This window comes from Eumetopias jubatus, unplaced genomic scaffold (genome assembly GCF_037043125.1).
Source record: "Eumetopias jubatus isolate StellerSeaLion01/CBP00866 unplaced genomic scaffold, mEumJub1_p1.0 scaffold_17, whole genome shotgun sequence".
In the NCBI taxonomy this organism is placed as follows: Eukaryota; Metazoa; Chordata; class Mammalia; order Carnivora; family Otariidae; genus Eumetopias; species Eumetopias jubatus.
In genome coordinates, this window is record NW_028274823.1 from 41,676,299 (window position 1) to 41,690,045 (window position 13,747).

At 39.2% G+C, this 13,747-nt stretch overlaps 1 protein-coding gene across 4 annotated transcripts in view; it reads left to right on the forward strand.

The window, feature by feature from the left end:
* The window catches only part of VSTM4 (V-set and transmembrane domain containing 4), a 119,925-nt gene extending 109,630 nt beyond the window's left edge, over positions 1-10,295 (forward strand). For 2 of the 4 annotated variants that reach the window (XM_028098496.1, XM_028098495.2), the window contains exon 9: positions 8,890-10,295. In XM_028098496.1, the coding sequence (XP_027954297.1) occupies positions 8,890-9,015 (126 nt within the window). In that variant the 3' untranslated portion in view covers positions 9,016-10,295. Of the gene's footprint in view, positions 1-8,746 lie in introns of all 4 variants that reach the window. The other 2 variants (XR_015767115.1, XM_028098494.2) reach the window with 2 other exon arrangements.
* The last annotated feature ends 3,452 nt before the right edge of the window (positions 10,296-13,747 follow it).

Consider the following 13,747-nt stretch of genomic DNA (forward strand, 5'->3'; position numbering starts at 1 on the left):
ATTCTGTAAAATACCTTCTATACACTGAGGTTATTTTTAAAAATGTCCCCACACATTCTTCTAGCACTTACGAATTTATTTTCCACATTAGATTTTAAATTTATCTGGAATTTGTCTGGTGTAAAGAATGATGTAAGGATATGATTTTTTTTTAATGGCTACCCAAGTGTCTGAACACTATTTATTGAAAAATAATAATTTATTTTATTATTCTGGGTTCGTTTCTAGACTTTCTCATCAGTTTCATTGACATACAGGTGTATTCCTTTGCCAGTACAACAGTATTTTCATTATTACAGCCTTAGATTTTAATATCACTAGAATTGGATTACCAGTTATTCTTTTTATATTTATTTAATAAATATATTTATATTTACATATTTATATAAATATATATTTATTTAATAAATAAGCACTTTTTGCTTATTTATTACTGAATAAGTTTGATGTGTAACATTGTATAAGTGTAAGGTATACATATGCTATTTTGATACATTTATATATTGTAATTTGATTGCCAATGTAGCAATGTTTATCACATTACATAATCATACATATATGTGTACATAATTATAGTACAATATTACTGTCTACATGCATTATCCTGTGCATTAGATCTCAGTGCCTTATTACTGCTCGTTACAAGTTTGTAGCCTTATGCACCATCACTGTTATTTGACTCCTCTCAGTCCCCAGATAACCACCATTTTACTCTCTGCTTTTTATAGGTTTAACTTTTTGAGATTCCACATATAAGTAATATCAGACAGTACTTGTCTTTCTCTGTCTCACTTATCTTTTTTTAGCATAATGTTCTCAAGGTCCATCTCTGTTGTCACAAATGGGAGAATGTCTTCCTTTCTCATGGCTAAATAATATTCCATTGTATATATGTAGCATATCTTTTTAATCCATTCATCCACTGACGGGCATTTGGGTTGTTTCCATATCTTGGCTTTGTGAATCATGCTGCGATAAAATGGGGTTGCATACATCACACTGAAATCCTGTTTTTTGTTTTCTTTGGGGATATACCCAGAAGTGGAATTGCTGGATTATATGGTACATCTGTTTTTAGAGGAACCTCCATATTGTTTCCATAGTGGTTGGACCAATTTACATTCTTCCCAACAGTGTTAGGGGTTCCCTTTTTACCACATCCTTATCAACTCATGTGGTCTCTTGTCTTCTTGATCATGGCCATTCTGACAGGTGTGAGTTGATATCTTGTTGTGGTTTTGATTTGCATTTCTCTGATGATGAGTGATGTTGAGCATCTTTTCATGTGTCTGTTGGCCATTTTGATGTCCTCTTTGGAGAAATGTCTAATTCTTATGCCCATTTTTAAATTGGATTGTTTTGTTTTGTTTTGTTTTGTTATTGAGTCGATGGAATTCTTTATATATTTTGGATATTATTTGAATATTTCAACCCGTTATCCATCAATACAGTTTGAAAAAAAAGTTCTCCCTTTCTATAGGTTGTCTTTTCATTTTGTTAATTGTTTCTTTTGCTCTGTAGGAGCCTTTCAGTTTTATTTAGTACCATTTGTTAATTTTTTCCTTTTGTTGTTTGTGCCTTTGGTGTTATTTCCAAAATAATTATTTCCAAGACCAATATCAATGAGCTTCTTCCACATGTTTTCTTCTAGGACTTCTATGGTATCAGATCTTTTGTTTAAGTCTTTGATCCATTTCAAGTTAATTTTTGTGAGTGATGTGAGATAGTGGTCCAATTTCATTATTCTGCATGTGTTTCTCCAATTTTCCCAGCACCATTTGTTGAAGAGACTATCCTTTCACTCTTGGGTGTTTTTGGCTCCCTTGTCAAATACTAGATGACCATATATGCTAGGGTTTTTCAGTTTTCTGATGTATCTATATTTGTGCCAGTACCATAGTGTTTTTATTACTATGGCTTTGTATTGTAGTTTGAAATCTGGAAGCATAATACTACTTGGCTTTGTTCTTTTTTCTCAGGATTGCTTTGGCTATTTAGGGTCTTTTGTGGTTCCACACAAATTTTGGGGTTGTTTCTTTTATTTCTGTGAAGAATGCCTTTGGTATTTTGATGGGCATTATGTTGAATCTGTAGGTGGCCTTGGGTAGTATGGCCATCTTAGCAATATTAATTCTTCCAATCCATGAACATGGAATATCTTTCTATTTGTTTGTGTCTTCTTCAATTTCTTTCAGCAAAGTTTTGTAGTTTTCATTGTACAGATCTTTCACTTCCTTGGTTAAATTTATTCCTAAGTATTTTTTTGATGACATTATGAATGGGTTCATTTTTCTTATTTCTTTTTCAGGTGCTCCATCTTTAGTGTAAGGGAGTGTAGTTAATTTCTCTATGTTGGTTTTGTATCCTGCCACTTTACCGAAATAGTTTTTTTTACTAAATCTTTGGGATTTTCTATATGTAGGGATCATATCATCAGCAAACAATAACAATTTTACTTCTTCCTTTCTGATTTGAACACCTTTTATTTCTTTGTCTTGCTTAATTGCTCTAGCTGGGACTTCCAGTTATACTGAAAGGAGTGGTGAGAGTGGGCATCCTTGCCTTGTTCCTGATCTTGGTGAAAACACTTTCAATTTTTCTCCATTACGTAAAATGTTAGCTGTGGGCTTGTCAGATATGGCCTTTTGTATGTTAGTTCTACATCTGGTCTGTTAAAGGTTTTTATCATGAAAAGATGTTGTGTTTTGCCAGATGCTTTTTCTATATCTATTGAGATGATCATGTGATTTTTAGCTTTCATTTTATTGGTGTGGTGAATTACATTTATTGACTTGTGTATGTTGAATCATCCTGCATCTCAGGGATAAATCCCACTTGGTCATGGTGTATAATCCTTTTAATATGTTCATGAATTTGATTTACTAACATTGTTTTGAGAATTTTTGCTTCTGTATTCATCAGGGATGTTGGTCTATAGTTTTCTTTTCTTGTGGTACCCCTGTCTGGTTTTTGTATCAAGGTGATGATGGCCTCATAAAATGGGTTTGGAAGCACTCCCTCCTCCTTGATACTTTAGAGGAGTTTGAAAAGGATTGGTATTAATTGTTCTTTGCATGTTTGGTAGAATTTTCCAATGAAGCTGTCTGGTCTTGAAGTTTTTTGTGTTGGGAGTTTTTTATTACTGATTCAATCTCTTTACAGTTAGCTAAAGCTACTCTTTAGCTTTTCTATTTCTTCCTGATTCAGTCTTCTTAGGTTGTACGTTTCTAGAAATGTAAACATTTCTTCTCAGTTATGTAATTTGTTGGCATATAATTGTTCATAGTAGTCTAACGATTCTGTGTATTTCTGTAGTATCTGTTCTAAGGTCTTCTCTTTCATTTCTAAATTTTTTCATTTGATTTTTCTCTATTTTTCTTTAATTAGTCTAGGTTAAGGTTTGCCAATGTTGTTTATCTTTTCAAAGAACCATCTCTTAGTTTCACTGATCCTTTCTATTATTTTTCTGGTTTCTGTTTCATTTATTTCCACTCTGATCCTTACTTTTTCCTTCTTTCTGTTAACATTGGGCTTAGTTTGTTTTCTTTTTGTAGTTCCTTATGGTGTAAAATTAGGATGTTTGAGATCTTCCTAGTTTCTTAATATATGCACTTATTGTTATAAACATTTCTCTCAGAACTGCTTTTGATATATCCCACAGTATTTGATGTTATGTTTTCATCTTTATTTGCTTTGAGATAATTTTTTATTTCCTTTTTTATTTCTTCTTTGATCCAGTGGTTGCTTAGAAATGTGTTGTTTAGTTTCAACATATTTTTAGATCTTCTCACTTTCCTCTTGTTGATTTCTAGTTTTATACCGTGTGGTCAGAGAAGTTGGTTGTTATGATTTCAGTCTTCTTAAATTTCCTAAGATTAGTTTTGTGGACTAACATGATCTATCCTGGAGAATGTTCCAGGTGCACTTGAGAAAATGTGTATTCTGCTGGATGGAATGCTCTGTATACGTCTGTTAAGTCCATTTGTTCTAAAGTATGTTTCAATTTCAACATTTCCTTGTTGATTTTCTGTCTGAATGATTTATCCATTGCTGATAGTGGGGTATTGAAGTCCCCTACAATTATTGTATTGTTGTCTATTTCTCCCTTATGGTCTTTTATTAATTACTTAATTACTTTTATTAATGACTTAATATATAATATAGAAATATGCTTAAATAATATTAATTAATATAATTAATGTATACTTAATTTCATTGCTTAGTTGTTGGGAGCATATATATTTACAATTGTTATATCTGCTTGATATATAGACCCCTTTATCATTATATAATGACCTTTGTCTCTGGTTACTCTTTTCGGCTTGAAGTCTATTTTGTCTGATATAAGTTTGACTATGCCTAATTTTTCATTTCTGCTTGCTTGGAATATCATCTTCCATTTTTTCACTTTAAGCCTATGTGTGTCTTTAGAGCTGAAGTGATTCTCCTGTAGGCAGCATTTAGTTGGGTTTTATTTTTTATCTATCCAGCCACTTGTGCCTTTTGATTGGTGAGTTCCATCCATTTTACATTTAGGATGAATATTGATATGTAAGTATTTACTATTGCCGTTTTGTCTTTTGCCTTCTGGTTATTTTGTCTTTCCATTGTTTCTTTTTCCTTCTGTTTCTGTCTACTTTTGTAAGTTGATGGTTTTTCAAGGTTATTGGCATAGTCTCCTCCCCTCCCTTTTTTTAATGTTTTGTGTCTATGCTTTAGATACTTGCTTTGTGGTTGCCATGAGGTTTACACAAAATATTTCATAGATAACATAGTCCTTTTGCTGCTGATAGCAATTTATTTTCATTTGCCTATAAAGGCTCCATTCTTTCACTCTTCCCCTTTTATTTTTTTTAAAGATTTTTTTTTAATTAATTTATTTGACAGAGAGATAGAGAGCACAAGTAGGCAGAGTGGCAGGTAGAGGGAAAGGGAGAAGCAGGCTCTCTGCTGAACAGGGAGCCCAATGCGGGGCTCGATCCCAGGACCCTGGGATCATGACCTGAGCCGAAGGCAGACGCTTAACTGACTGAGCCACTCAGGTGCCCCTCCCCTTTTATATTTTTGATGTCAGAAATGATCTCTTTGTAGGGTTGCCTGGGTGGCTCAGTCGTTAGACCTCTGCCTTCGGCTCAGGTCATGATCCCAGGGTCCTGGGATCGAGCCCCGCATCGGGCTCCCTGCTCAGTGGGAAGCCTGCTTCTCCCTCTCCCACTCTGCCTGCTTGTGTTCCCTCTCCCTGTGTCTCTCTCTCTGTCAAATAAATAAATAAAATCTTAAAAAAAAACCCAAAATTAAAAAAAAAAACAAATGATCTCTTTTTATACTTTGATTTTGTTACCAAGTTGTAGTAACAGTAGTTATCTTTAATGCTCTTTTCCTTTAACCTTCATGCTGTAGTTAAGAGGTTAATAAACTGTTTTAAAGAAGAGTTATCGTATTCTAATTCTATGTATTGCCTTAATCAGAGTTTTGTTTACTTTCATCTTTTCATTTCGGCTTGAGAAGCTCCTTTCAACATTTCTTGTAGGGCAGGTCTAGTGGTGGTGAACTCTCTCAGCTTTTGTTTGTCTGGGAAAACCTTTATTTCTCCTTCATTTCTGAAGGATAACTTTGCCAGATATTCTTGGCTGACAGTTTTTATCTTTTACTACTTTGAATATGTCATTCTTCTCCCTCTTGGCCTGTGAAGTTTCTGCTGAGAAATCTGCAGATAGCCTAACCAGGGGTACTTTTGTAGGTTACTGTCTTTTTTCCCCCTTCACTGTCTTTAAAATTCTTCCTTTATTGTTGACTTTTGACAGTTTTAATATAATGTGTCTTGGAGAGGGTCTTTTTGCATTGAGATAATAAGGTGTTCTATTAGCTTTGTGGATTTATATATCCCGTTCCTTCCCCAGGAGTGGGAAGTTCTCAGCTCTTCTTTCTTTAAATAGGCTTTCTTCCCTTCCCCTCTCTCCTCCTTCTGGGATACCCATTATTCTTATGCTGGCTTTTCTAATAGAATCAGATGATTCACATGGTTTCTTCACTATTTAAACATTTCAGTTCTCTCTTCTTTTCCACCAGAATCATTTCTATTTTTCTGTCCTTGAGCTCACCAATTCTCTCTTCCATATAGATCTGCTGTATTTCCAGTACATTCTAATGCGTTCTTCGTCTCATTTATTGAGTTCTTCAGCTCCAGAATTTCTATTTGGTCCTGTTCTAGAATTTCAGTCTCTTTGGTAAAGTATTCCTTCTGTTTATTAGTTTTATTGCTGAGATGACTGCATCATCTTCTTGAGTTTTCTTGTGGCTTGTTGAACTTCTTTACGACAAGTGTTTTAAATTATCAGTTAGGTTACAATATTCCATGTCTTTGGTTGCTGGAAAATTGTCATTTTATTTTTGTGATATCATGTTACTGTGGTTGTTTTCATATTACTGTTTTCATATTTCATACAACTGTGGTTGTTTTCATATCACAGTAATATGAACTCCTCATGGTGTTTGAGAAGTGGTTCTGCCACTGCATTTGAAGTAGTGAACACCTTCTTTTAAAATGTAGGCAAGGTTTTGTTTACTTTGATTCTAACCATTCAACAGGTTGGTAGTTAGGAGCCTTCCTTTTGTTTTCCAGAAGGTGGCGCTATAGCACAAGTTTTTGGCTTCTATGTTAAGGGCTCTGACAGGCTGTTCAGGTTGGGAGCACTATGCATTTAAAAAAAAGCAAAAGGTGGGGCAGAGCAGGGGTGAGTAGGGAAGGTGTATGTATACTCAGCGCTTGGGGTTTTGGGTGTGCCCACTGCTCCGTAGGGGGATCCTGAAGTGGGGATGGTCCTCTTTCAGTCTCTTTTCCTCTCCCCCATCCCTGTGGTCTCCTCAGAGAGAGCAACTGGTCCCTCCAGCTGTGCAGCACATAGCCAGGCCGACCACCACTCACTCACTGCCTTCACCCTCCACCTCCTCTGCCAGAAAGGTGGTGCTGGCTGGTTGCTGAAGCAGCCCACACCTTCTCTGCCACCACAGCCCATGCCACCGCTGGCTCCGTCACCACCACCACCTTCCCTCTGTAGTCCTGTCCACCCACCTTAGGTGCCCAGATGGTCATATCTCTTGGCTGTCCTGGTATGCTGTGCAGAGGTGTTTTTCTTTTTGGTTATGGATGTCCCAATTAGTTAGTTGTACATGGAAGGGGAGAGAAGAAAGGAATGACTCCTGTTGGTGTGATTCTGACGTCACTCCATAGTAATCCACCAATTATTCTTTATTTTAATTATGTTCCTTAATCATGGCAGGAAAATATACACCTCTGCCTCCTTCATTCAAAAGTTGTTTTTAACAAAAACATTTCTTTTTAATTTTACTAAATACCTTTCCAGCATCTATAGAGATAACCATATTGTTGTTTGCCTCTATGGCTATCGTGGATTGTATTGGTAGATTTTTCTAATATTGAACCGTCTTTGCATTCCTGGAACACAGTTATCTGCCTTTTAATGTGCTTCCTCATTCTGAGTAAATCTGATTTAAAATTTACATTAATAGATTGTTTTAAAATCCGTGAAGTTTTTCTTTTTCTTTAAATGTTCTGGATCAGTTTAATTACACTGGATTTATCTTTTCCTTAAAGGAATTTCTCATAGAAAGTTTCCTATAAAGCTGCCTGGGCCTGGTGTTCTTGAGAAAGAGCTCTTTGACAGTATTTCCTCCCTCCCTCCTTCCCTTCTTTTCTTTTCCTTTTCTTTCTTTTTTTGATGATAATTAGTACATTCATATTTTCTGGAGTTAAGGTTTATAATTATATTTTTGGAACATTACCCATTTCATCCTGTATTTTGAAATTTGGGGCAATGAGTTGAGCAAAGTCGTTTTTTTTTTTAATTAAAAAAATTTATTTACATTATATCCCCTTCCTCATTTCCTATGTTAGTCATTTGGGCTTTTTTCCCATTTTATCTTAATTTATTTTTCAGTTTATTTGTTTTATAGTGTCTTCCAAGCACAAGCTTTTGGGTATTTTTATAATTCTTCTATTGTTCTGCTTTCTGATTCATACAGTCTGGTTTTAATTTTATTGGTTTTTCTTTCTACTTTTTTTTCACTTATTTTGTTCTTTTCTAACTTATTTAATTGGGTGCTTGATCCATTTAATTCATATTATTAATATAAATATTTAAGACTGTGAATTTTCTGTGGGTACTGCATTCTTTGGGTTCTAGCAAGAATATTTTCTTTTTCATCATTATCAAGATATTCCAGAGCTTTAGTTTTGTATAGATTAAGTCATTCAAGGAGATGTCTAGATGGTATTCTAATTTTGTTATTAATTTCTAGAATTTTTTGTTTCTCTCTTATTTATTTATTTTTTCCTTTCAATCAAAAAATGTTAGTGGGACACCTGGGTGGTTCAGTTGGTTAAGCATCTGACTCTTGTTTTCTGTTTAGATCATGATCTTAGGGTCATAGGATTGAGCCCTGAGTTGGGCTCCACACTTAGTGGGGAGTCTGCTTAAGATTCTCTCCCTCTGCCCCTCCCCCCTCTCGTGCTCACTCTTTCTCTCTCTCAAATAAATAAAAATCTTTTTTTAAAAAAGAGAGAAACTGTTAACATTATTTTAAGAATTAAGGTTTATTTTGTGGCCTCATATTTAATCATTTTTTGTTAGTGTTCTATGTCAGCTTAAGGATAAATCATGATGTCTCTTTGCAGGGCATAGTGTTCTTTAGAAGACAATGAGATCTGTATTATTATGTTATTTAGGTTTTATCTACCCTTGGAAAATTTGTGTCCACCTGTTCCCCCTTGGATCCTCAGAATGCAGTGAAAATGCACGCCCGATGAATGAAGGTATGGTGTGGAACTCTCTGTGGTCAGCTCGAGTTGTGTTGTGTTCTGTCTTCTAGCCGAAGATTGCCGAGGAGAACCTGACCTACGCTGAGTTGGAGCTGGTCAAACCCCACCGGGCTGCCAAAGGCCTCCCCACCAGCACTGTCTACGCCCAGATCCTCTTTGAGGAGAACAAGTTGTAACGTGGCGTCCTCTTCTGTGGTCGTATTTAATGCCTGCCACCCCAGTTATTTATGATATCTTGGAAACAAAATCCTTATTTTTGTATTTTACCTCGTGCCTTCTGTGTGGTGAGGAGCCCTTTTCCAGCGGCGTCCCAGGGGCCTTCGAGGAGAGGTATGACACACGAGGTACAAGGCTCCTCTCCGTCAAAGAGTAGGGTCCACAGCCCTTGGACGAATGTCCCGGGACAGGATGTGTCTGGGTCTGAGCCCTGAGCAGTGTGAACTCTGATTCTGAGAGCCCCCAAGGAGATTTTCTGCTGAGCCAAACCTCTTCATGTTTTCTTCTCCTTTCTTTGGGTTTTAATCTTTTTAAAATCTTATTTTAATCTTCTGCTCTTCCTGTATTTGTGATACTAAGCTCATAGTATATAGCTAGAGGAAATGCCATTATAGGCCAAAGTGTGAGATGGTAGATATGTACTAATTGGTTTTTCAAAAGGTCAGAGAACATTTCTAGGGCACCTCGATCAGAGCAAACTGCTTATTGCAAATGGTCACTCAAGATAGCATCTCTTGTTTTAAATAGATGCACACTGACCCTGGTGACTTAAGGGCAGAGGCAGATTGTGGGGAGCTTTGATGTCTAAGCTAACAGTCCACTGTCTCTAGATACGCCAGTGCCCATTTCTCCGCCTGTGATCACCCAAGGATGTGGGGTGAGTAGCACACCATTCTAAAGGACACCTCCCCCTTCAGCACGGTGGGCTTATATTGCTATAGAAACTCATATTCTCCAGAAAGTTCTTACTCACTGTTTTCCAAAGGAGCAAGGGAGGGAGCTAGCCATCGATGGACACACTGGAGGAAGTGGGCCTCTAGGAAGTGTGCCGAGGTTACCAGCTCTGATTGAATGTCCGCTCCTGTGTGAGCAGAGTTTTTTTGCCTGATTCCACTGGGGTAGCAGAGTAGGACATGGCAAGCCGAGCTGGAAAAATGTGTTTTAAAGACCCTACTGTTGTAAAGTGCCTCTCCCAGCTCGACTTCACGTGTGATTTCTCGTGTGTTTGGGTTGGGCTCAGGCAGGGATGCGGGGCAAATACATCTGTGCTGAAGTTGCCCTGTGTGGACTGATGCAACATCCAGGATCTACCTGAAGATGGAGACCTTCTAGAAGAGAGACATCCTGTCGACTGTGTTAAGGACACTTTTTGTGTGGGTGTGCTCTGGGCAGTTATTTACTGCACACTGCAGAAATTGTTTGGCTTTGTAATGGATCATGTATATATGGTAAATTATATATTTTAAACACAGCCTTGAGTGTGAGTTGTGCTCCTCTGTATAGCCATGTGCACTCGGTCAAGTTTCTTATTCCCTAATTATCTCAGACTCATGTTTATATTAAGGTGACTTAACCTGTCATAGAATTCTTGTAACGGGAAAACAAATACTGCGAGATTCTGGATACTATACGTTGCTTCACAGTACACTGTGTTAACATTCGTGCGACAGCCAGTACTTATCTTCAGAATGAAAACTTCTTTACAGTGTAAGGCTCTCATTACAATAGCTTCAAAAAGCAAATGTTTGTCCATGAACTTAGCTCTACAGTAACACTCCCAAAGACCCATGATAGCTTATGAGTACATCTTGTGGTTTATCGGAAAGGGTCCACATTGGGAGCAGGTAGATTTTCTAGAAGCAGAAATAACCTGCCTTTACAAAGAGGAAGTCATTCTCTCTGGCCTATACCTGCATCTCATTCCCTTCCCCTCTGCCAAATTTCAAAGATAGTGAATAAAGCACACAGCTTTTGAGGAAGAAATACCACCTGGAAGGATTCACTGGAACTTCCAGAGCATTCTTTAGGAGAGCAGAATATATGGTTGGCACACAATTCATATAATTTTCATGGGCAGCATATCCTGTTTTATCATGGCAATGGTCCAGCAGACTGTGGTTCTTTGGTGTTTTGAGAAAGGAGGGTGATTTCTTCATTTGCACGAGGAACCATATGGGCTAGTGGGGCTCCCGCGGGGTGACAGGTGGGGGTGGAGAGTGGGGCACATGGAGAGAAGATTGTGGGGAGAGGCAGGAGGGTAGGGAGCCCCCAGCCTTCTGCAGAACCGAACTGAACTTCAATCACCCTTAAACCCATGTCCTTAAATTCAGAGGGAGTTTAGGGGCCATCATATATGGAAATAAACACATGCCACTAAGAAGAGCACGAGCTTTTCAGAGCTGGGGTAGCTGCAGGTTAGTCTTAAAGGTCATTGTTATAGAGTCAACGCAGACTTTTTCTCCAACATTCTGGTCATACCTGCATAAATCCACCCTATGCTGTGTATCTGGGGGACCAGATAGACATAGAGTATAAAAGGAGCCTGCCAGACCATCACCCCTACTGAAAATGCTTCCCTAAGGAATCTTGGAGGTACCGTCCACGTCTGAGCAGAGTTCATCCCACCATTATCTCCAGAAGCAAACCATCCCAGTTCAGCTCACAACTAGAAGCAATGGATGATCTGTCCCTGGTGCTTCTTTGGGATGATAAATCTGGACATTACTGTCATAGTAAACTAAAAAAATGGGTCTACTTGTTTATTTTCTAGCAAATAAATCACTAACCATGCCTTAAATTTCTAAAGATAAGTAAGGGGAAGCATATCAAATAGAAATTAGGAAAAGCTCATCAACTTGCTTTTACTCTCAGGCATCTATTGAAACAACTATATTAAAGCAGTTTATAAAAGGGACAATTGCTTGTACATTTAAATGAAGTCAAGACAAGTAAGAACCCATTGCTCATAGATACGCTAAGGTTTGGTGGTGAACTTTGACCTAGGCCAGGCATAACATGGAAACATGGCAGGAAGCAAGGCAGTGAAAAACGGCATCCTCAAGCTCTGAACTAAAGCTCTGAACTAAATCCCCCATGTTGTGGGGGGAAAGGGTTGGGATTTCTCTGGGATCATGTCTTCATTAAAGCATCATGATTTTGTTAGCTCACAGGGCGAGTCAGAAAAAGCCAGCACCCCCGCCCCCCACCTTCCACACCCTTCCTGATACTTGCTGGAGTGAAAATGACATGGGGCACTTGGTATTTTTTAGTGCATAGTCATCTGGGTTATCCCACACATCGATAAGCCCAAACACTCACTTGGGATAAGAACACTAAACCAGTTGATGCTTTTAGGGACTATTCACGCCCTTGTTCAACACTCAGCCTCTGATATGCATGACTGCAACCTAGGCTGGGCCAAGAATGGGGTTCTAGCTCCAGGCCACAAAAAATGGCCCAAAGCTTGCAAGAGGACTGGCCTGGGCCAATCAGAATCCTTGGGAGAAACAAACCATCTTTCCCTTGGGCAGCAAAGTTAGGATGCCACGTATCAGATCTGCCTCCAGCCATGTCTCTGGTGAGTAGAGAAGCCTTGAAGAATGAAGGAGACTTTGAGAGAAGCAGGGAGGAAAGCACAGAATCCTAGCTCCCAGACCCTGGAATCCCCCGGACTTTTCTCTTTCCTTTCAGATCTTCTTTTTGATTCAATTAACTACCCTCTTTTCCTACCTTCTAAATCCTGGTTTTGTTCAAGCTCATCAGGTTGCAATGGCGAGAATTCTGCCTAATATAGTATGCATTGAAGTTGCTTCCCAGCTCAGGAAGCAAAAGACTCCCACTGAGTGTCCCTACCCAAGGAGTCTGCTTACATGATGTCGCATGAGGTACTTGCAGCCACGAGTTTCTGCTGTGCTCTGCACTTTCCCACTGAGCAGGACTTCTCAGGGCCCTGAAGACACTTCAGGGAGAGGGACTGTCAGGACTGATATTCTCCTGATGGAGGGACCCTCTGGCTTGGAGTAGGGATACCAGCAGGCCTGGAGTAGTACTAAGCAGCACTGGGGACAGCAGGGGAAAGGCACGGGGCAGAGATTCCAATGAGCCACGTCACAGGGTTACTGGAGGGAGTCTTTTTGTGTGGTTGTGAAGTTTAGGGTGGCTTCCGTATAGAACATGATGTCTTTCAGTATCCCTGTGTTTCTTGGGGGAGAAGGTGGGACTCAGCTCTGTGTTGTTCTTAGCCCATTATAAGGTGAGGCAACCACATGGTGGGGATGTTGACTCTCCGTCACATCCCACCCCCCCCCCCACCCCATACACTGGACAGAAGCTATTCACTAGGATGGAAAACAAAGAAGACATTCATGGTTTGGAGGGAGGGCCTGCCCTCTGCATGGACAGGTTGAATGTGAGCTATGGTGGAGTGTCCAGATGGGTAGGATAGACGAGTGCTCCATAAACTTCAGTACATCACCGGATCTTGATACGCTGTGGATCGTAGTTCAGGAAGTCTATATGGGGCCCGGGAGTCTATGTTTCTGACAAGGCCCCAAGGAAAGCCCATGCTTCTGAATGCGGACAGTGTTTTGAGTGGCATCAATGGCCAAACTATTGGGAAATGTGGATCTGGAACCCCTGGAAGGTTGGGGGATCTCCTGAGAGTATAGGTCACAGCCGAAGCCTGACAGTGAGCAAAATCCCCAGGGAGAGGCAGCCCAGTGTGGAGAGAAGGTGCTCAGGCCTGAGTGATGAGGAGCTCCCTGCTGGCAGCTCCAGGAGCAGGTATGGAGCCTGAAGGAGGCCAGGGGGAGAGCAAGGGATCAGAGAAAGCCATGTCTGGGAGTTTCTCGAAGGAGGAAACACTCAGCAGTGTGCACTCTGCAGAGGTCAAATAGAATAGAAGTTGAACCT